Source organism: Gobio gobio (assembly GCF_949357685.1).
Source record: "Gobio gobio genome assembly, chromosome: 10".
Lineage (NCBI taxonomy): Eukaryota > Metazoa > Chordata > Actinopteri > Cypriniformes > Gobionidae > Gobio > Gobio gobio.
Genome location: NC_137116.1, coordinates 8,754,337 through 8,778,082, shown reverse-complemented (window position 1 = coordinate 8,778,082; position 23,746 = coordinate 8,754,337). Strand labels below are relative to the sequence as shown.

The 23,746-nt window shown below is 40.2% G+C and overlaps 1 protein-coding gene across 2 annotated transcripts in view; it reads left to right on the top strand.

The window, feature by feature from the left end:
• LOC307132267 (interleukin-17 receptor E) overlaps positions 1-23,746 on the top strand; it is a 517,506-nt gene that overhangs the window by 479,228 nt on the left and 14,532 nt on the right. Inside the window, exons 1-6 of one of the 2 annotated variants that reach the window (XM_079826446.1) lie at positions 4,132-4,314; positions 11,643-11,658; positions 17,324-17,410; positions 17,502-17,593; positions 21,005-21,085; positions 23,366-23,665. In XM_079826446.1, the coding sequence (XP_079682572.1) occupies positions 4,210-4,314; positions 11,643-11,658; positions 17,324-17,410; positions 17,502-17,593; positions 21,005-21,085; positions 23,366-23,665 (681 nt within the window). In that variant the 5' untranslated portion in view covers positions 4,132-4,209. Of the gene's footprint in view, positions 1-4,131; positions 4,315-11,642; positions 11,659-17,323; positions 17,411-17,501; positions 17,594-21,004; positions 21,086-23,365; positions 23,666-23,746 lie in introns of those variants that run through there. The other variant, XM_079826447.1, reaches the window with a different exon arrangement.

Below are 23,746 nucleotides of genomic sequence, written 5' to 3'. Positions count from 1 at the left end.
GTGGTAACAAGGCATGATGGATCCATGTTCTCATTCTGTTTACGCCAAATTCTGACTCTACCATCTGAATGTCTCAACAGAAATCGAGACTCATCAGACCAGACAACATTTTTCCAGTCTTCAACTGCCTCTTTTTCCTATTTGTAGTGGAGATGAGTGGTACCCGGTGGGGTCTTCTGCTGTTGTAGTCCATCCGCCTCAAGGTTGTGCGTGTTGTGGCTTCACAAATGCTTTGCTGCATACCTCGGTTGTAACGAGTGGTTATTTCAGTCAAAGTTGCTCTTCTATCAGCTTGAATCAGTCGGCCCATTCTCCTCTGACCTCTAGCATCAACAAGGCATTTTCGCCCACAGGACTGCCGCATACTGGATGTTTTTCCCTTTTCACACCATTCTTTGTAAACCCTAGAAATGGTTGTGCGTGAAAATCCCAGTAACTGAGCAGATTGTGAAATACTCAGACCGGCCCGTCTGGCACCAACAACCATGCCACGCTCAAAATTGCTTAATCACCTTTCTTTCCCATTCTGACATTCAGTTTGGAGTTCAGGAGATTGTCTTGACCAAGACCACACCCCTATTGTTTGATTAGATAATTGCATTAATGAGAAATTGAACAGGTGTTCCTAATAATCCTTTAGGTAAGTGTATATTCAGTTCGATACTGAATTTTTTTGTGTAACTAGTGCATTAAAAAAGACTCAATTTATAATTTATTTGACTGTAAAAACAGCGATTTTGTAGTTGCATTTTTAGCGTGTTTCTAGCACATATCTAGCATGATTTTTCATTCACTGTCATGTTTGATCAAAGAAATACATAAAGTCTTAGCTCAGACTTTTGAACGATATAGTAGCTACACCAGCTTGTTCCCTCATTCCCTCAGGCAAAAGCAAATATACAAATAGGAAGGATAACAGACTTAATGTATGATATTTTATAGAAGTTAGTGATAAAATCTAATGGTCTAACCAAGATTACATACATACAGTAGAATTTTTCACATCGTAGTTGTGGTGAGATAATCGACACGCTGGTCTGTTATCTGTGTTTTTGTTGCAGTTCTCATATATGTATATACATACAGTATAGTGTAAACGAGTGATACAGCGGCTGTGTTCACCTCAGAAAGATCTTAAGATAACCTGCAGGAAACCTTGCTCTTGCAGCATGGCTCTTTTCCTGTCGAACGCGGCTTTGAAGTTCAGCGCTTTACCTGCAGAACTGCTGACTGTCACGTCTTCAAAGTCTTTCCGATCAACACACTCCTGCACAAACATCAGGCATATGCATTGATACGTCCCTTATATAGCCTATCTCTTATAAATGCAGCACTGACAGGTGAAGTGAATAACACTGATGATCTCTTCATCACGGCGCCTGTTAGTGGGTGCGATATATTAGGCAGCAAGTGAACATTTTGTATTCAAAGTTGATGTGTTAGAAGCAGGAAAAATGGGCAAGAGTAAGGATTTGAGCTCAAACCTTGGGTCCCGCCATCCATGTGGATGTTACTTTGACACATACCACCTACCTAAGCATTGTTGCAGACCATGTACACCCTTTCATGGAAACGGTATTCCCTGGTGGCTGTGGCTCTTTCAGCAGATAATGTGCCTGCCACAAAGCAAAAATGGTTCAGGAATGGTTTGAGGAGCACGAGTTTGAGGTGTTGACTTGGCCTCAAGTCCCCAGATCTCAGTCCAATCGAGCATCTGTGGGATGTGCTGAACAAACAAGTCCGATCCATGGAGGCCCCACCTCGCAACTTACAGGACTTAAAGGATCTGCTGCTAACATCTTGGTGCCAGATACCACAGCACACCTTCAGGGGTCTAGTGGAGTCCATGCCTTGACGGGTCAGGGCTGTTTTGACTGCAAAAGGGGGACCAACACAATATTAGGAATATTTTCCAATGACATTGGAACGTGGTATCCTAAAAATAACGTCTAAATTAACTGGTCAAAAATATGATTTAATATTGCTGAATCAACCTAAATACATTAATTTATACCAACAAACTTAATTTTTTATGGGTTAAATCCAGTAAAAACAGCTCTTTAAGGCAACAGTTGCAGATCACCACTCTGTCATATTGGTTGCAGGAAGGCAGATGAAAATAATAAATCCAAAATTACAGATTTAATAGTATTTCTAGCAAACAGACAATCAGGCAGCAACAGCAGTGACTGAAAAGGAAGAACTTGTATAGGAACACAAACAAGGTAACGAGCAAACACAGTTGAACAGAATGAAGGTAACCATGGTAACAAAGGAGTGACGGGAAACTGTACAAAGGAGTAAATTAATAAATCAGAATACAAACAGAAAGTCCAAACACCAACAGACATGTGACACACTCTTTACAGTGTATCTGGGCTGCGTTCCACTCCACTTTTAGACACGCACTTGCGAACTTCCCTAAGCACTTCCCCTTGGGGGAATCCCTGCCGACGTTTTGAAGTTGCGCTCGACTTCGTGAAGTGGATGAGGGAAGTTTATATGGACAGACCCTCGCTTCACTCGATTTCGGGAGGAGATTGGAGCTTTAGCTTTAATTTCTACATTTCTATAACTGATTATTTGACACCAACATAATGAATTGTTCTGCATCTGCGAGAGTGTGGGTGGGCTTTTGATATCGCGCTTCTACTTCCTCCTTGGTCACTAATGCGCAGACTCCGGTCCCGAGGTCACTACTGCGCAGACTCCGGTCCCGAGGTCACTACTGCGCAGACTCCGGTCCTGAGGTCACTACTGCGCAGACTCCGGTCCCGAGGTCACTACTGCGCAGACTCCGGTCCCGAGGTCACTACTGCGCAGACTCCGGTCCTGAGGTCACTACTGCACAGACTCCGGTCCCGAGGTCACTACTGCACAGACTCCGGTCCTGAGGTCACTACTGCACAGACTCCGGTCCTGAGGTCACTACTGCGCAGACTCCGGTCCTGAGGTCACTACTGCACAGACTCCGGTCCTGAGGTCACTACGGCACAGACTCCGGTCCCGAGGTCACTACTGCGCAGACTCCGGTCCCGAGGTCACTACTGCACAGACTCCGGTCCCGAGGTCACTACTGCACAGACTCCGGTCCCGAGGTCACTACTGCACAGACTCCGGTCCCGAGGTCACTACTGTGCAGACTCCGGTCCCGAGGTCACTACTGCACAGACTCCGGTCCCGAGGTCACTACTGCGCAGACTCCGGACCCGAGGTCACTACTGCGCAGACTCCGGTCCCGAGGTCACTACTGTGCAGACTCCGGACCCGAGGTCACTACTGCGCAGACTGAATATTTTTGAATATTTTAATCCAATATTGTGCCTCTAAAACGGTCTCTTGATATTATTTCTCGGTCGAAGCGTTGCTCTGAAATGGCACTGTCTGATTGTTTCATGTCCCCTATATAGTGCACTATCTGAATCGTTTCCTATCCCTTATATAGTGCACTGTCTGATCATTCCATATCCCCTATATAGTGACTGTCTGATTGCTCCCTATCCCCTATATAGTGCACTGTCTGATCGTTCCCTATCACCTATATAGTGCACTGTCTAATCATTCCCTATCCCCTATATAGTGCACTGTCTGATCGCTCCCTATCCCCTATATAGTGCACTGTCTTATCATTCCCTATCCTCTATACAGTGCACTGTCTGATCATTCCCTATCCTCTATATAGTGCACTGTCTGATCGTTCCCTATCCTCTATATAGTGCACTGTCTGATTGTTCCCTATCCCCTATATAGTGCACTGTCTGATCATTCCCTATCCCCTATATAGTGCTCTGACTGATTGTCCCCTATCCCATAGTGCACTTCATCCCGTCTCTGATGCACAATCAAATGATCATGACAGAAATTCTCAAGGTAATTGTGTTTTATTGTTGTCTATAGATTATGTTTTGCCTCTGTTGAAGGCAGTGGAGTTCAGGGGTGTGAATGTGCTTTGGGTAAAGAAGTCATCAGCTAAATGCATGTAAATGAATGTTAATTAATGCGGAAGCCGGTGACCTTTTGAAGCGAACGAGGCGCCGGAATTCCGGTGATTTGCGTCACCAGAACCTGTCCGTCCGCCCACAGCGATCTCACACTCACTCTCAACTCTACACAACTCTACTCTCACGCGCTTCTGCCTCTCACGCGCCTGGACTGGCTTTATTGGAGAATGTATACATAACAAACGCCGAATGTTTTTATCTGTCAGCCATGTCCAGCCCGTCGCTGAGCGCTCGTGTAGTTCTGCTGTTTGTTCTGTGTCAATGGTCGCTGTGTGTGAAGATCCTCCGCCGTGATGTTCTTCGAGTCAGAGAGGTGAGCTGATTCTTCTCAAGTTACTTTACTCTTAATCTGGTGTTATAGTCTCTCTGTGGCAAGAGCCCGTGTGTTCACAGATAAACCATGGGAATCAATAGTAACCCGGTGACACACCAGCTGTTGTTTCATATGAAACTACCTAAACTTCATAACTTCTCATGAGAAAATATCAGGATAACAACTAACGCCTATGTGTACCTACACACTTGTTTTATGATTCTTATCTACAGTGTATGTACACTTACAGGCAAAATTGGAACACTCTTACCTTTTTGCAAATCTACTACTTTTCTTAAATCATTAGATAGTGATGGCCAATCAGCATATATTAGAGCAATGGAGACTTTATCTAATATTTTGGTCATTATACATAATTCCCATGTTTGCATTTGCATGCTGTTCAAAACTGTGGACTTTTTACACATCACTGACCCAAATATCCCAGACTGCACTGGGCTCATAACTATATCTTGAAGATATATCTTGAAAATGTTCTCCACATATTAATGCATTTTACCAACGATATACTCTCATATTATCATAAATGTGTGTGTGTTTCCAGTCACTCGGGGTGAGCGAGAGAAACTCAGAGAAGGAAAATGAAGAGGAGGTTTTGGTCATCTTCAAATTTCCCCTTTACTTTTTGGTTGAATTTGTAGAGGATCGATATTTGAAATGTCCAAAAAATGAAAATATGATTTAAAATAGGAATGTTACATAAAACAAACTTTGTCAATCGTTTGAAAGCAGAGAAATAGTGCACATCACTAAATTATACATGGCAAACAAAATCACATGAACGAACATTCAATGTCATTTATGTTCGCTGTAGATGTTCGAGCTCTTGCATGCATTATGTGTTATAATGCTGTTACAATTACTACAAATATCATGAGCATGCATTACATGCAGGATTCCAGTTCAATATGGTCAAGATTAAAACAAATATCTGTTGGAGATATTCATGCGCTCGATCTGTTTGTCTCTGAAGTTTAAGAGCGACTCTCTTCATGCTGGATCAGTGTTTTTACAAAATTTTATTTTAACTTTAATAATAACAACACTTGAATTCACAACATTTAAAGATGATAATATAACCATAAAAATACCTCTCAAGTGTGTTAAAGGCACATAATGTAAGATTTTTTGATTAAAATATCAAAAAATTACTAGTAAAGTGTTATATATTTTGACTTGTGTACTTGCATTATCCCAAATGTTTCCAAGAATGTTTAAAGGGGTCATGAACTGGCTTTTTAATTTTTTTTATACTGTTATCTGAGGTCAACTTATGGCGTTTGTGTTTTTTACATTCAAAAACATCATAATGATTAAGTAATAGGCTATTTTCTGCCTTGGTTTTGAGGCTCTCTGAGAAACATTAGGATTTGATGGGCGTGCCGAACTGAAGACTTGGAAGTAAACGCCCACGGCTAGGATTGGATAATATTTGCATATTTAATGAGCTTCAGCTACCGTCTGTCCCAGGAATCGTCTAGGGGAAATGCTCAGAGAACTTGCAAAATATCAAACAAACACTAAATCTCTCTAACACACACACACGCGCACGGGGAGACGGAGACACACACACACACACACACAATCGCGTGGAGACACACACAATCGCGTGGAGACACACACTCGCGCGGGGAGACACACACACACGCACACACACACTCGCGCGGGGAGACACTCACACTCGCGCGGAGACACACAGACATACACACTCGCGCGGACACACACATAACGTTACAACAAGTCTCTCTACACATAATCAGTACACAATCGTACACATATCAAACGATCTGTAACAATGCAATATACTATCACGTATAAAAAACATGTTTTACTCACATAAGTGTCCTGCACCATTCCTGTCGGGTCCAATATAGAAGGCACACCATTGTTTTTCAATCTCAATATGTCTGCAAATCCCCACGTGAGCTGGAACTTCATTAAAAATAAAGTTCAACCACATATTCCTAACATTAGGATCCGAGGGAAGCTTATGCAGCGACTGTGTTCTTCCACAACCAGGAATAGCGCAATATCGTGATATCCTCCGCATGTTTATTGCTGCTGGCTAGAGCAATCCTACCAGCTCTATTATTATTATTATTATTATTATTATTATTATTATTATTATTGGGTCTGGTGTCTATAAAAGCTTTTTCTTTGACTAACAAGAAAGTTTTCAGCTCTGAAACTTACAGGATATTCTTATATTTGCCATGACCTCTTGTATATCAAAAGCTCAAGGGAAAGTTGATTTCTCAATTCATCACCCCTTTAAATCCAGAGAAATCCTCGATTTTAACCAGGACACGGACCGTGTGTGTGCATCGCCTATCAATGACATCATTACCCACGTTACCCTCCGGTTATATTTTGTAGAAACAATGGAAATGCCAAAGACGCTTTAATATATGATGTGTTTTATTAGACAGGTGAGCAACTGTTTGTATTATTCATGGACAGAAAACGAATCACTGTTCTCCAGCTCAACACAGTTAGTTTGTTTAAATCTGGCAGTGTGAACAAGTGTCTCATAGTAGCACCGAGCGAACGCACAGAGTAGCATTATAACATAACTGTAACACACTCAAATGTGTGTAATATGATAAAACAGTGCTGCGTTCCCCAACATACACAGGAAGTGCTCGATCGACTGCGAAAGAATAAAAGCTCCGCCAAATCAAGGAGTCACGAGACGCCTTTGTTCTGAATAAGAGACCACTAGCAGCGTAAAATTACATATTGTGCCTTTAAACAACAAAAACATGGTGCACAAACCAAAATAATCCATAATGAATTATTGATTATTAGTTGTTTTTAGATTAGTTGTTACAGCCCAAGCTAGGTGTATTCAATTCAATTTCACTGAATCTCTTCCAAATTGTCTCGCATCCCACATCATTTACTGACTCATATCAATACACCACTGTAGGGATGTCACAAGTACCGGTACTTCGGTACCAAGTCGTTACTGAAATTATAAAAATGTGACAATCCCAGCATTTCTGTAGTACCGGTATTACGCAATTCCCGGGTGTATTCGGTACCCGCAGCTGCGTTCAGTCACTTTCGTGTTTATCTAAGTGCAGGGCTCCAGACTGTAGCCCAATATATACTAGTGTCTGTTAATATTAAACTGACAAAATACTATTGAAATATTACTCCTGCATGTTCTGTGTCACTATATGAGGACACGAACGCATATCACTTCATGAGAATTTACCGTTTCATTTGGGAAAACTGTCATATGAACACAGACACTCAAAGGTCTTCACGGCAACCTGTCAAAATAAAAGTTCTGTTTAACGTGAAGAAATTGACATATATCAGGCTACTGTTGTAGCCTACAGTAGATTTAGCTACGTCTCTCTATGTAAAAATACGTCTCTACTAATAATAATAATTATGCCTAAATGGTTGATTATTTTTCACTTGATCTTTTTTTATAAACATTGTTTACTTTTAAACAGCATACAGCCCTTAAATGTTTATGTATTTTTTACTTATAATGAACTTAATACATTTAATTTAAAAAGAAAAGTTAAATAAAAAAATTAATAAATAAAACATTTAGCTGTGGTACCGAAATTGGTACAGAGTACCATCAAATTTTGATGGTATTGGTACCGACTACTGGAATTTTTGTACTGTGACATCCCTGCTTGATACAAAAACAACAGATACGCTGCCGTTCAAACGTTTTTTTAGAAGAAGTCTCTTCTGCTCACCAAGGCTGCATTTATTTTATTAAAAATACAAAAAAAAACAGTAATATTGTGAAATATTACTCCAGTGTATAACAGCTGTTTTCTATGTGCATATATAGTAAAGTAGTGTTGTCATGACACTGGAATGTCTAACTTCGATAAGTTACCTATTGAAAGTCTAGGCAATCAATTTTCTTATGAAGATATCACTTTATATGATAAAGCTTTAAAGATTGATCAATTACCATTACAATTATCTCACAAATATTTGCTAACTCAATATATTTTTTTACAGTTGGGTAATTTTGTTGCAATAGCTTACACACAGCACAAGGAAGCTTGATTTCAAATGGCAAATTTAATTTAAAAAGACAAGTAAACAGTAATAAAATAAGAACAAATAAATAAATTACTAACAATAGCACAAATAAATACAATAGAATAAAGATACAAATAAAATAGACACTTTGGCCCTTAGGGTGCTTTATTTTTTCAGGTTGGTCTAACAGTATTCAGGTAATAAACTGAATTAAAAAAAAAAACAAGTAATCACATTTAAAATAACGTTGGATAATCTTCATAGTAAAAAAATAAATGAATCCATTAAAGTTACACAAGTTAATCAGTCAAGAGCAGTAAGTGATCGCTATTAATAAGCTGGGAAAAGGAGCTCATTTTTATCCTCAGTGAATGAGAGGAAGGGGGTGCGTGTCAACTCGCTGTCGGTCAGAGAGGAGAGCAAGAAAGCGCAGCTGGTCTTGGTGTATCGATACTGTAGAGAGAAGTATTGGTATCGTTTCAGATATTTCAGTATTGATACATATCGAAATATCGATATTTTCGACAACACTATAGTAAATAATTTATTCCTGTGATCAAAGCTGAATTTTAAGCAGTTACTCCAGTCTTCAGTGTCACATGATCCTTCACAAATCATTCTAATACAAACATTTATGATTATTATCAATGTTGAAATTAGTTGTGTAAAACATTTTGTTTAGGATTCTTTAATGAACAAAGTTCAAAAGAACAGCATTTATTTGAAATAGTTCATATGAGCCGAAGCCCAGTGTTCAAGAGAAGTCAGGTGGGCTTTGCTTTCACAATTTACATCAACCAAATGAACCAAACTGTGATGTCATGTGGCCCACAAACTCCCTAAATGTGTTTATTTGAACACGACATGACTCCACTAAGCAGAATCGGTTGTTTTTGGGTCTCTCGTTGCTCTTAGAGATGACGGACAGTTAAACTATAATTTACTTTAACTTTAATAGTATAATTTCTAAACAAGAGCACTGCTTATGCACTCTTAAAAACAACGGATCCAAAAGGGTGTTTTGCCATAGAAGAGCCGTTTCTGCTTCCCCAAATAACCTTTCAGTGATTAGAGACATTTCTTATTGTGAAGAACATTTTAATAATCTAAAGAACTTTTGTGAAATGGAAAGATTCCACGGATGTTAAAGGTTCTCGATGCCAATAAGGAGTGTTTTTCCCGTGTCTTTAGGGAAAGTCTTTTGGGGTGTTTACGCTTCACGTGTTTTTACTGATCTCGTTGTTTTCTGATAATGATCATGTGTAAATGGTGCATTCGACATCGATAGCAATCCGTCTCCAACACTGCCATATTGGCAATATCATAGAAATTATCTCCATTGCGTTTGCACACGCCGTAGAAGCAGCAGATCAGATTTATATCAGTTTTGCGGAGGGTTATTTGTCCAGGTGTAAATGTCTCCTGTGTTTGTAGTGAGCTTGAGCACTGCGGCTCTTTAAAGGCTGTTTGTTTGGATCTGCCTGCGGTTGTTTACAGTTCGTTCAACCGTGTCACGTGACGTATCACTATCCAACGGTCGCCAGATATCGCCAACTCTTACTGGAAGTAAATGATGCCCTGACCGCTGTCTGTGTGAAAACCAATGGACAGATAGATTGCTCTTGATAAAATCCTGGGTTTGTACCATCAAATCAATTATGAAATTGCTTTGTTGTGCTCATATACGCTTTGACACAATTCAGCCAATTTAAGTTTTTAAATGGTATGTTCACTGTCAAAATATATAATATTAATAAGATCTAAGAATAATAGTAAATACAATAGGCTAGACATGTAGACAACTCTATACACTACAATGCCAAAGTTAAACATATTAAAACATATTCACATTGAAATATTGTTGCAATTTAAAATGTTTTCTAAGTATTTATTTACATGTTTACTGTATCAAATAAATGCAGCCTTGGTGAGTAGAACGTGTGTGTGTGTGTGTGTGTGTGTGTGTGTGTGTGTGTGTGTGTGTGTGTGTGTGTGTGTGTGTGTGTGTGTGTGTGAGTGTGTGAGTGTGTGAGTGTGTGAGTGTGAGAGTGTGAGAGTGTGAGTGTGTGTGTGTGTGTGTGTGTGTGTGTGTGAGTGTGTGTGTGTGTGAGTGTGTGAGTGTGTGAGTGTGTGAGTGTGTGAGTGTGTGAGTGTGTGAGTGTGTGAGTGTGTGAGTGTGTGAGTGTGTGAGTGTGTGAGTGTGTGAGTGTGTGAGTGTGTGAGTGTGTGAGTGTGTGAGTGTGTGAGTGTGTGAGTGTGTGAGTGTGTGAGTGTGTGAGTGTGTGAGTGTGTGAGTGTGTGAGTGTGTGAGTGTGTGAGTGTGTGAGTGTGTGAGTGTGTGAGTGTGTGAGTGTGTGAGTGTGTGAGTGTGTGAGTGTGTGAGTGTGTGAGTGTGTGAGTGAGTGAGTGAGTGACACCTGCCTTTACATGAACTTTAATGACATCCCATTCTGCACATTTTAGAGTGGCCTTTTATTGTGGCCAGCCTTAGGCACACCTGTGCAATAATCCCGCTGTCTAATCAGCATCTTGATATGCCACACCTGTGAGGTGGATGGATCATCTCGGCAAAGGAGAAGTGCTCACTAACACAGATTTAGACAGATTAGTGAACAATATTTGAGAGAAAAAGGCCTTGTGTGTACATTGAAAAAGTCTTAGATCTTTGAGTTCAGCTCATGAAAAATGGGGGCAAAAACAAAAGTGTTGCGTGCGTTTATAATTTTGTTCAGTGTGTGTGTGCGTTTGTGTGTGTGTGTATTGTTAGTTCAAGTAGGTTTGCATTGTAATTCTGTGTCTGTGTATCTCAGTTTTGAATCTTTTGTTGGTGTTAGGAAGAAAACTGTCAATCATAAAGCTAAAACTAAAACGGGGAACTAATAAACAGTTAGTAGTCAAAGTCTATCCAGAGCAAGATTTATTTTCACAATGCATATTGTTTCAGTGTTCAATTTTAGGCTATATAATTGCAGAATGTGCTTGAAATCGATTGGCTCTTTGGTGTAGATATGCTGTTCGATCTCTTTACTCGATCTGCTTCTCATCAGAAGATCTCAGTTTTATCTGATATGCAAAAAACTGTCAATGTCAAATCAACAAGTGACAATAAGGAAAGACCGAAACAATGCAGTTGTATGTGTGATCTCTTGACGTCACACACAGGTTGCTATTAATTACACGAATTAGTTGACATTGATGTTTCATCGGCAAAGATGCTTGTCTTTATATTCTGAGACTTTCTGAACACAAACTAATCCCCCCCCTCTCTCTCTCTCTCTCTAAAGGAATGCAGTGGTGCTGGTGAGTAATTTCACAACACATTATTTCACAATGTCTACATTTATTTTATTTAGTTTTCTATAAGCAATGGGCTGTAAAACAAGCAAAGTATGAAGTTTAAATGGGGACATTCAGAGAAGTTTTTTGTTTCAGCTCAATGTTCAAACTGACCCTATTCTTAACCGGTTAACTCTTTTTGAGTGTAGATCTGAACTTAAATGGTAGCAATTCATGATTTTATACAAAATATCACAAAAATTGAGCAGCTAAAAGGTTTTAATGTACAGTTTAAAATATCATTCAAAAGCTTAAACACTCATGAACGTGTAAAACCTCTTAACAGTCAGTGTAACTCACATATACATTTTTTTTGTTTAATTCTGAACTATCTTCCGATATTCACAATATTTTGGCTGATGTCACCTAGGTTTTGATACGTTTTTTTTTTTAATACTAAAGCACCCCAAAGATTATGCATTCCGTGTGTGCTGATGAATCTGACGCAATAATTTATATTATTTCCTGTTGACCTCGAATGTAGATTTCTCCTTCATTGCCCACTTTACAAAGACGCATATATTTAGTTAACATTAAATGTGAAGAGTATAGTTTTGGGGCCGTATCCACAAAACATTTTATCTTTAACCACTAAGAGTTCTCCTAAATGCCAGAAAAAATTCTTAGGTACGAGTTTTTGCTTAAAACCTACCCACAAAGCCTAAAAAGGAATAGAGAGAAGTCTTAAGCTAAGAGTAAGGGCAGGGTTGACCTCGTTGCTATGGATGATGTCAACACGCTTTCTAACTATGACCACAGTGATTGGCTGATAGGGGAGGGGTCTCTGTCAGAGATTTTAATAATACAAATATTTTGTTGAGGTTTCATGTTACTATATTCAAATAAAATCTTTAAAATAAGAATGTTGCCATATTCAAATAAAGATTTTAAAAAGTAGGCAAAGTGTCACTAATATGTTTAGCTATCTGTCAGCCTCTTGCATGTCTGCATCTCGAGAGAGTTTGTGAGGAGCACGTTTAAACGATATAAGGGTTTCATATCGGTCGATATTGATAATTATGTATATTTTTTTATCACATATTTAAAATAAGGACCAGGAGAAAAATATTTTACATTTAAGCATTTTTATTTTAAACGTAACCTTCCTCTGATTATAATCCCTTCAGTTATAAAGGCAGAAATGGCAACACAACCATGGAAAACACTCAAATAATTAAACTATAAACACAAGTCTAAAATCACAATGAACACTTAACAATGATCTCTTAAGGTGCAGTGCCTCCGTTATTTCTTTGTAACTGTTACCAGATGCTTTGTCATAAGGCACTGATGCAGAGTAACGTTACCTCTCCATGTAGTTTCAAAGGCTGAATCCAAAATCGCCCCCTATACACTTAAATAGGGCACTATTTGAGGGGACAGCCATTTGTAGTGGTGTCCGAAACCATAGTGGACGTTATTTAGTGCACTCATTCTATCCCACATTGCACCGCAATAACGAGTGTACAGCCGATGTACACACAGCAGCTGTCCGAATTTGCTCACTTGTTTTCATTCACTCCTTCAAGTGAACTGTATCAGTGGACTAAAGTAGGAAATAGTGAATGACGGTTTAGGGGGCGATTTCGGATTCAGCCAAAGTCAAGAATAGCACAACGGCGAGCGCATTGAGTATAAACACGTCCCCAAACAAACGAGACACGCACGCTGTCAGCGGAGGCTCGCGCTGCGGAGCCAGATGAAAGTATAAACAAGGCTGGTAAAACAAGTTTGTGGTATTACCAGTTTTGGTGGGGACGACAGTCTTGCAGACGACATTGGTCTGACTAAGGACAGACTTATAAAATCCAAAAAAAAAAAAAACTGCCATACTGGCGAGCTGACTTGTTTTCCTGTTTTATCAACAATTTCCTTGCTCGCTGCGGCACTCATTTTCCACTTATCACTCCACGGCGGTTCTGTTACTGAAGAATGATTCCAACACAAGACAACGATATGGCGCAACCAAAATTGATACATCCCGTCACTCCCTACGTTGCTTGGTTACCAGAGAGCGAGTGCCTTTGTTCATGCAACCAAACTTGCTTCGCAACCTCTGGTTTCTTACGACGAAGAAAAAAAATTATCGGACGTTTTATCGAACAAATTTTTTTATTGATATCGATTACGTGTCTATCGCGATACATATCGTTTGAGGTCCTCTTGAAAACGAGATGTCACATCTCAAGGGGTTTTTCCTCTTGACAAATAAATTCAAAATATCGTTATCGTTTTATCGCCCAGCCCTACGTTTAAATGGTCTCTATCTAATCAGTGCGAGAGGAGGTATATACACAGCCGAGATCCGACTCCCCTAGTTACCTCAACTGTTTTCTGCATCCCTCCGCAACCCCGTTACTCAATGCGGGGCAGAACTCTGGGTTTGGGCTAAATTCCTAGCTCGGAGTCCTGGATCCCATCGGACAGTGCGCCTTTTTTTTTTTTTGCTCTATTCGAGCATTTGTAAGTGTGAACTCATAAAAAACAACTGCCACAGGTAATCTGACATAAATTTTTTTTATTAAAGATGCATTTATTAACACTATTGCCTCAATATTGTATAGTGTCTTTGGGCGGATTGCGGCAACAGCCAGTAGGATTGTTAAGTGATTTGGTCTTGGTGACTTAGGAGTCCTCTTGACTACTCCTAGCGTTTCATGGATTTAGGAGCTAGTTTGAGAGCTAAAATGCTTTGTGAAATACTCTTAGAGCAAAAATTTAGGAGTCCTAAAATTAGGACTGACACGCCCATTATTTTTCAGAGTTTCTCCTAAATCGGCAAGTTAGGAGCTACTTTTACCCTTAATGTTTTGTGAATAAAGCCCCTGATCTCAAGGGATTAGGGGTGTGACGAGACGATACACGATACTGGGTTCACAAGAGCGAGACGATATTTTAACACAATTTTTTTTTTTTTTTTTTTTAAATGAGAAATATATGACTGGAAAAATTGTCTGTGAACATCACAAAATGTAAAACAATGCAGGTGCATTTTGAAATGTTTAAACTATTCGAGGGCTGTCACGATTATTTTGGTAATCAAGTAATCTGTTGATTATTTGGACGATTAATCGGATCATTATTTTTGTGGTGAACAATTGCCTTTAAAATTTCTTAAAATACGTTTATTATAATAATGAGGCATTAATAACTGGTATCAAAAGCAAGTAATCAAATGGTTTTATTGAACACTGCTAGTATGTAATATAAACATAATCAACATTATGTATTATAACAGATTCCTGCAGAGGGCGCCAGCGGCCTGTGATTGTTGTTACACTTTACAGCAGATCAAATCCTCCTTTAAAGGTCCCGTTTTTCGTGTTTTTTTGAAGCTTTGATTGTGTTTACAGTGTGCAATATAACATGTGTTCATGTTTCGCGTGTAAAAAAACAGTATTTTTCACACAATTTACTTATCTGTATACCGCTGTTTTCACTGTCCTCAAAACGGCTCGAAAGATTTCCCTGTTCTATGAAGTCCCTCCTTCAGAAACACGTAACGAGTTCTGATTGTGCCAGCGGTTCCCGTGTTGTGATTCGACAGCAGCTTAGGGCACGTTACCCGGGAAGGTCACGCCTCTTACCATAACGGAGATGCATGCGCTCAATGATCTCTAAGTACAGCGTCCCTGGGAAAGCCAAACAAAGGTGATTTGTCTCCGGGATGAAAATAACAGCGTCTCGACGACATGGCGACAAACAAACTATACAAACGCAACCGAACGCAACACTTCCTCTTCTCCACGCGGGAGCAACAAGACCACGCCCCCTTTTTCGCGTATTCTTGTGGGCGGAGGTTAGTCGACAAACTGCTCTACTGACGTAATTAAAGCAGGATGTACCAGGATGTAGTCCCAACTGGCCGTTCGTTGTAGGCTTTGAAAGGGAACTTCTGTTAAATAAAATATCTCGCTTGGCATTGAACTTTGAGCTTTATAATTTTACAGGTATTATATATGCTCTAACAGTAACAATACACACTAACTAAAGTTTGAAAAATGGGATCACGAAGAACAGGACCTTTAATATTGGGCAAACTACATTTAATTAAAGTTTCTTAATCTTTAATATTTGGCCACTTCTTTATGATAGAAATGCTACAGCCACTGTAATTTCTTGAACACGAACATATGAACATGCAAACTCAGAGTGAGGATTTAGACTTGTATTTTGAAATTATGATGAGCTGTTCGCAGTCATATTTAGAAACATATTGATGTATTCTCTTGTGTTGGCGTGCGTTTATAAATGATTTATAGAAACACAAACAAACGTCACATATAGAGACTCGAAACCCGCAGCGCATATATTTATGCAATTATCATATGCAGTTAAAGACAGAACAATATAATGCAAGCACTGTAAAGTGGTTTACCTTTAAAGGGGTCATGAATTGAGAAATCAACTTTTCATTCAGCCTTTGATATATAAAAGTTAATCGTGATATAAGAATATCCTGTAAGTTTCAGAGCTGAAAACGTCCTTGTTAGTCAAAGAAAAGCTTTTATAGACACCAGGCCCAGCAAACGCTCGATCTCATAATGTACTAACCTGTGACGTCAGACTGTGGTGAAACACCGACTCAACAAAAGAAGAACGCCTGATTCTGTAGCCCCGCCCACCGACTCGTGCAAGAAATGTAACACAAATAACATAGGCCTACGTGGAGCTAAACGGATTGCGGTACCGAGCAATAAACATGCCGAAGATAGCAAGATATTGCACTGTGCCTGGTTGTGGAAGAACACAGTCGCTGCATAAGCTTCCTTCGGATTCTAATATTAGGAATGTGTGGTTGAACTTTATTTTTAATGAAGTCACGTACATAAGGCATTGCACGTTTGTTTGCATCATTTCACCGCGGAATCGTTTGTAAACAAGATACAGGTCGAGACTGGATTTGCAGACAGATTGAGATTAAAACACAATGCTGTGCCTTCTATATTGGATCCGACATGAATGAATCAGCACACTTATGTAAGTAAAACGTGTTGTTATATGTGATCGTATTGCATTGTTGCAGATCGTTTGATATCTACTGATTATGTGTACATGTCTAACCAGTCTAAACCTAAAAGATACATTAGAAATAAACCTTACCAAGCTGTCACAGGCTGTAATATCCTTTGTATTTGAGGTGTTCTTGGTTCATTGTCCTGCGATTCGGGATCAGACTCTGGGTCGAACATGTATGCGCGAATCATTCCGGTTGCCATTTTTCCACATTTTCAAAACAATTCCCCACGTGTACTGACGGGGGAGTCGAAACTCATTATAATATGCAAAACTGTTATCCGATCATAGCAGTGGGCGTTTACTTCCAAGTCTTCAGTGCGGCACGCCCATAAAAACCGAGCGTTCCAGGAGAGAGGCTCAAAACCAGGGTAGAAAATAGCCTATTACTTATACATTAGGATGTTTTTGAATGTAAAAACCATGCAAACGTAATAAGTTGAACTTATTCAAATGAAAAAAGCCAGTTCATTACCCCTTTAACTCACCTCGCAAGACAGCTTTCACTTCACCTCAATGAGAAATGTCAAGTTTTCACATCGTGGCACGAGATCTCGTCACACCACTAGAGATCCTTGTCTGTCACCTGACCCTCTGTGTTTCTCATCTGAAGAGCGGCTCCTGCCTCAGCTCAGACTCCACATACCTCTCCTCCAGCAGGATGTGTTCGTCCGCATGCGGCTGCGCATCCGTCCTCTGTGTACGTACATAACCACTCTTAGTCTCATCAGTGATCACCACAGCTTGTCTTTAAATGACTGAGTTCATATTTTCTGACCTTTTGTTTGTAGTGGCAAATGAGACCCTGAAGATCAACTTAAGTGACTCTGAAACTGGCGACTCCTACACGCTACATGTGTGGAAACAGAACAGCGTTCTCAGGGTAAGTCTCCGGCCAACTCGCCTTTCTTTATTAGGTTCAGTTTGGGTTTGAGTTAGGGCCTGGATTTACTGTGAACATCAAGTCATATCGAGGTGAGGGTTCTCCATCTGATCTGGATACGGACTTACATTCTTCCGATGTAACAAGTACGTTGTGTGTTATAGGAAGTGTTTCATGTTCTGGCTAACCTAGTTAATGCAGCCTTTAAAGGATGTGAATTGATATCATTGCTTTTTGGTAATGATTCAGTGTAAATGATGCATTCGACACCGATAGCAATCCGTCTCCAACACTGCTATATTGGCAATATCATAGAAATTATCTCCATTGCGTTTGCACACGCCGTAGAAGCAGCAGATCAGATTTATATCAGTTTTGCGGAGGGTTATTTGTCCAGGTGTAAATGTCTCCTGTGTTTGTAGTGAGCTTGAGCACTGCGGCTCTTTAAAGGCTGTTTGTTTGGATCTGCCTGCGGTTGTTTACAGTTCGTTCAACCGTGTCACGTGACATATCACTATCCAACGGTCGCCAGATATCGCCAACTCTTACTGGAAGTAAATGATGCCCTGACCGCTGTCTGTGTGAAAACCAATGGACAGATAGATTGCTCTTGATAAAATCCTGGGTTTGTATCATCAACTCAATTATGAAATTGCTTTATTATATACGCTATGACACAATTCATCCTTTTTAAATGGTATATTCAATTATATTCAATTCAATATGCACTACCATTCAAAAGTTTTGGTTAAAAATACAACATATAACACATTCACATAGAAAACATATTTTAAATTGCAGTAATATTTCACAGTATTTACTGTATCAAAAAAATGCAGACTTGGTGAGTAGAAGAGACCGATCATGCATAACATTATGACAGGTGAAGTGAATAACTGATTTTCTCTTCATCACAGCACCTGTTAGTGGGTGGGATATATTAGGCAGCAAGTGAACATTTTGTCCTCAAAGTTGATGTGTTAGAAGCAGGAAAAATGGGCAAGCATAAGGATTTGAGCGAGTTTGACAAGGGCCAAATTGTGATGCTAGACGACTGGATCAGAGAGCATCTCCAAAACTGCAGCTCTTGTGGGGTGTTCCCGGTCTGCAGTGGTCAGTGTCTATCAAAAGTGGTCCAAAGAAGGAACCGTGGTGAATCGGCGACAGGGTCATGGGTGGCCAAGGTTTATTGATGCCCATGCTGACCACTTTTCTTTTACATCACGTGGATGGCTGGGTGCGTGGCTTACCTGGGGAACGCATGGCACCAGGATGCACTATGGGAAGAAGGCAAGCCGGCGGAGGCAGTGTGATACTTTGGGCAATCTTCTGCTTGGGTCCTGCCATCCATGTGGATGTTACTTTGACACGTACCACCTACCTAAGCATTGTTGCAGACCATGTACACCCTTTCATGGAAACGGTATTCCCTGGTGGCTGTGGTTCTTTCAGCAGATAATGCGCCTGACACAAAGCAAAAATGGTTCAGGAAGGGTTTGAGGAGCACAACAACGAGTTTGAGGTGTTGACATGGCCTCCAAAGTCCCCAGATCTCAATCCAATAGAGAATCTGTGGGATGTGCTGAACAAACATGTCCGATCCATGGAGGCCCCACCTCGCAACTTACAGGACTTAAATGATCTGCTGCTAACATCTTGGTGCCAGATTCCACAGCGCACTTTCAGGGGTCTAGTGGAGTCCATGCCTCGACGGGTCAGGGCTGTTTTGACAGCAAAAAGGGGACCAACACAATATTAGGATGGTGGTCATAATGTTATACCTGATCGGCGTATATACTGTACATATGTGTGTGCGCAATTTGCTTCAAAGATATTTGAAGAATGACTAAATGACTGCTTTGGATTTGAATTGCTTTGCATGATTTAATATTTACAATCAGCACATTTGACATTTTATGGTGTATTTATTCTGACGTCCTACGCTTTTGGGTTGTTGCCTGGATTTTACTGTGAGCATCAAGTCTCAACTCCTCAAGTCAAGTCGTGTCTAGGCACAGGTCTTTCATCTGATCTGGGTATGGATCGGATATGGTTGACTACGGTACCCTCAGGATAAACAGAGACTAATATTAACATAGATGCCATTCTTCTTGTGATGTAACGAGTACATCAGGTGTTAAAGGGATAGTTCACCCAAAAATGAAGATTCTGTCATCATTTACTTACCCTCATGATGTTCCAAACCTGTATGAGTTTCTTTCTTCTGCTGAACACAAACGAAAATATTTTGAAGAATGATTGTAACAAAGCAGATAGAGCAACCATTGACTACTATAGTATTTTTTTCCCTACTATGGTACAGTCAATGGTTGCTCTATCTGCTTTGTTACAAACATTCTTCCAAATAGCTTGCTTTGTGTTCAGAAGAACAAAGAAATGTATACAGGTTTGGAACAACTTGAGGGTGAGTAAATGATGACAGAATTTTCATTTTTGGGTGAACTAACCCTTTAAAGGAAGTGTTCCCGGCTCCGGCTTACCTTGTAAATGCAGCATAACCATAATTTAATTAATTTGAATAATAGAAATTGATAATGTTCTATGTGTTTGCCAGGTTAAAGAGATGTGTTTTTAGTCTAGATTAAAACTGACAGTGTGTCTGCTTCCCGAACAATGCTAGGAAGACTGTTCCAGAGTTCCGTTCTAACATTTCGTTTGCAAGTGATTCGCTTCACAAAACACACTAACCACATGCATTATTTTTGCTAGTGGAGCTGGACTTTGTGTAGTCTGACTCGCACTTTCTTTTACTTTGTAGCTTTGTTCATGAGTTTCAAGGCTGAATGAATGTCACACTCCACCAAGCGCAGATTTGCATCAAATATGTTTGAGACTGATGGTTAACGTGCTGCAGAAAACATGATATATGTACATTGATAAACCTATTTATTTTGTTTTTCTAAATGCATAGCTATAATGGTCAGTTGCGTTCTATTATTTGTGTATGTTATTGTTTTTTGCCCTGCTGAGAAACACTGCTTGAGGAAATGCAACGGATCATTTTAAATGAATGCTGTTTATTGGTTTCTAGTGGGGTTTTTCGAACTGGGGTCCAGGGAACGTCTAGAGGAAAAACTGTAAAATCCAGCTAAGTCATTTACTGTCTGCACTAGCATTGGTGAAGGTCAAAGTATACTTCGGTTTTTACATGTTTGAAGTGTATGAGTGTTTCATCATCAGAGAGGTATGCAAGCGCTGTGTAGTGTTGATTGAGCGCCTGTGTTTGCTCTCGGGTCAGACGAAGTGCACTTTAACAGGTGTACAAATGTACACATACGCACTAGTGTTCATGTAACGAAAACATTGCCACATAGATGCAAAGTTTTGAACTTTCACTAAATTGATTTTAAGGCATCATAACGATTGTATCTTCTTCTTCTTCTTTGCCAGTGGATCACCAGTGATAATCTGCAGCAACACGAAGCAAGAATTCAGATGAGTGAAAAGAACAGGACGTCCCATCAGGCCGTTGTGAGTGAATTCCTGTGTTCTGTGTTTAATGACATTTATCCTTGCCAAGAGTTTCTCAGACTTGGCGAGTGCAACTTTAGTGAAGCAGAACACAGGGTCCTATCATACACCCGGCGCAATGTGACGCCAACCGTGATGCAAGTGTTTTGCTAGTTTCAGCCCTAGTTATAATTTTCACATTCAGCGCCACATTGTTTAAATAGCAAATGCACTCGTGCCATCTGTTCACCCATGGGCGTGCTGGTCTGAAAACCAGGTGTGTTCAGGAGCATTTTTGCATTGCTATTTTAAGGAACTGAAAACGACTGCCCATTGACCAACACAAACCTGCTCTAAAGTCAATAGTGCAGTATTTTTTGTGTTATTTAAAGGGTGTGTTAGTAATATGAGCCTATAGGTGGTGCACAACGAGTGTACCCTCTGCTTATTACACACACACACACACACACACACAGGGATGTGCACACACATTTCTAAATATTAGAAATAAAAGGATTCCCCTCTGGAGAGGCGGTCAGTCTTTCCGCTCACATGTAAATAGTGAATCTGCCATGGTGCGAGCGCAACTGGCATTTAAAGGGAATGGGAGATGGAGTCTGATTGGTTTATTGCATGTTAAGCCCAAAACACACCCATGACTCATTAAGAGACTAGAGACAACCCTTTCGGACCATGCGTCTGGTACGCTGACCGTTTTTTTCCGTCATTTAAACTAGCAAAAGTGGATTCGGACCTGCCCTAAGTGCACCTGCGCCATGAGCTTCAGACCATGTGCTCGGATCACTAAAATTGGGCCCAAAGAGACATTTGAGCATATGGTTAAATTTTTTAAATATGTAGTTCTTGGTTTTGATTTCAAAACTATTCACTTTACCAACGATCCCCAATGAACACTTTGGGGAAGTTCCACTCAAAAAGTCTGAAATAAATCATTTCGAATCATAAGATTGTGTTATAATAATCCTTATCCGTCATCCCTAAACTATTCCCACAAAATTGGGAGCATGAAATTGTCCAAAATGTCTTGGTATGCTGAAGTTCCTTTCACTGGAACTAAGGGGCCAAGCCCAACCCCTGAAAAACAACCCCACCCCATAATCCCCCCTCCAGCAAACTTTACACTTGGCACAACACAGTCAGGGAAGTACCATTCTCCTGGCAACCACCAAATCCCAGACTCATCCATAGAATTACCGAAGCGTGATTGGTCACTGCAGAGAACGTGTCCACTGTTCTAGAGTCCAGGGGTGGCGTGCTTTACCCCACTGCATCCCACGCTTTGCATTGCACTTGATGTAAGGCTTGGATGAGCTGCTCGGCCATGGAAACCCATTCCATGAAGCTCTACACACTGTTCTTGAGCTAATCTGAAGGCCACACAAAGTTTGGAGGTCTGTAGCTATTGACTCTGCAGAAAGTTGGCGACTTCTGTGCACTGTGACCCTCAGTGGCTGAGTTGCTGTTGTTCCCAATTGCTTCCACTTTATAATACCACTAACAGCTGACTGTGGAATATTTAGTAGTGAGGAAATTTCACGAATGGACCTATCACGGTACCACGCTTAAATTCACTGAGCTCCTGAGAGCGACCCATTCTTTCACAAATGTTCGCAGAAGAGTCTGCATGACTAGTGCTTGATCTTATACACCATGGAAGTGATTGGAACACCTCAATTCAATGATTTGGAGGAATGTCCCAATACTTTTGGCAATATAATGTATAGTACTATAGTGATATTTAACACACCTGTAATATTGCAGAAATAATCTGAGGTTATTCATGGTGGTCTGTTATTCATTTGTTAATACTTTTACACAAATAATTTTAATGTTGGGTGGTTGAAGAGTGAGTAATAATGGCATCTCATTGTACCCAGTTTTTGAAAATGCTTATTAGTGTCTTCATAGAGCGAACCCTTACGCTGATCATTTAAGTTTAACAGAAGTTACTCCCATAATTTGTGCAAAGCGTTATGGGACGTTGGAAACAGGATGCTGAGTTTTTAGTTAATATTGTAGTTTTGGCCAAACATTCATTACACAAATGCAGATTTGTACACGCACAAAAAAACAAACAAATCCTCCTACTTCTCCAAAAGGAATTGGTGGTGTATTCCAGATATAAGAACAAAAAAAGCCCTAATCTTCGTAAACTTTTAAATGCTTATTTTGCGGATTTTTCTTTTCTGATGCTTGGATTTAATGGAATTGTAATCAGTATTCTGAGGCATGCTTTGTATTTCTCAGGCTGTTTGTAACTGTGTGTATGTCTCCCTCCAGTGGATCCTGCGGTACGACTGTTTCCCGGCGCGGGCTGGCTCCACCGTCACAGTGTCTGTTCACAACGACAGTGACGAGCTGCTGATCAGATCTCACATCGTCCTGCCTGCAGCTCTCTCCCGCTCTATAAACGTCCAGAATCTGCTCCACAACACAGACGAGGACAATTCAGTGCCTGAAGCCAGTATCACTGTGGACGAGCATCACAAACGCTTCACTGTACGAATGGAAACAGACCAACGAGTGAAGATCAGCCTATGCTACAATCGTGTGAGGTGCGAGGTGTTTCATTTTGAAGAGGTGAGTGAAATATTTCATCTTGTAGCATTTCAAAACTTCATACGTGACTTGTATTAACAAACAAATGTTGGTCTGTTGTTT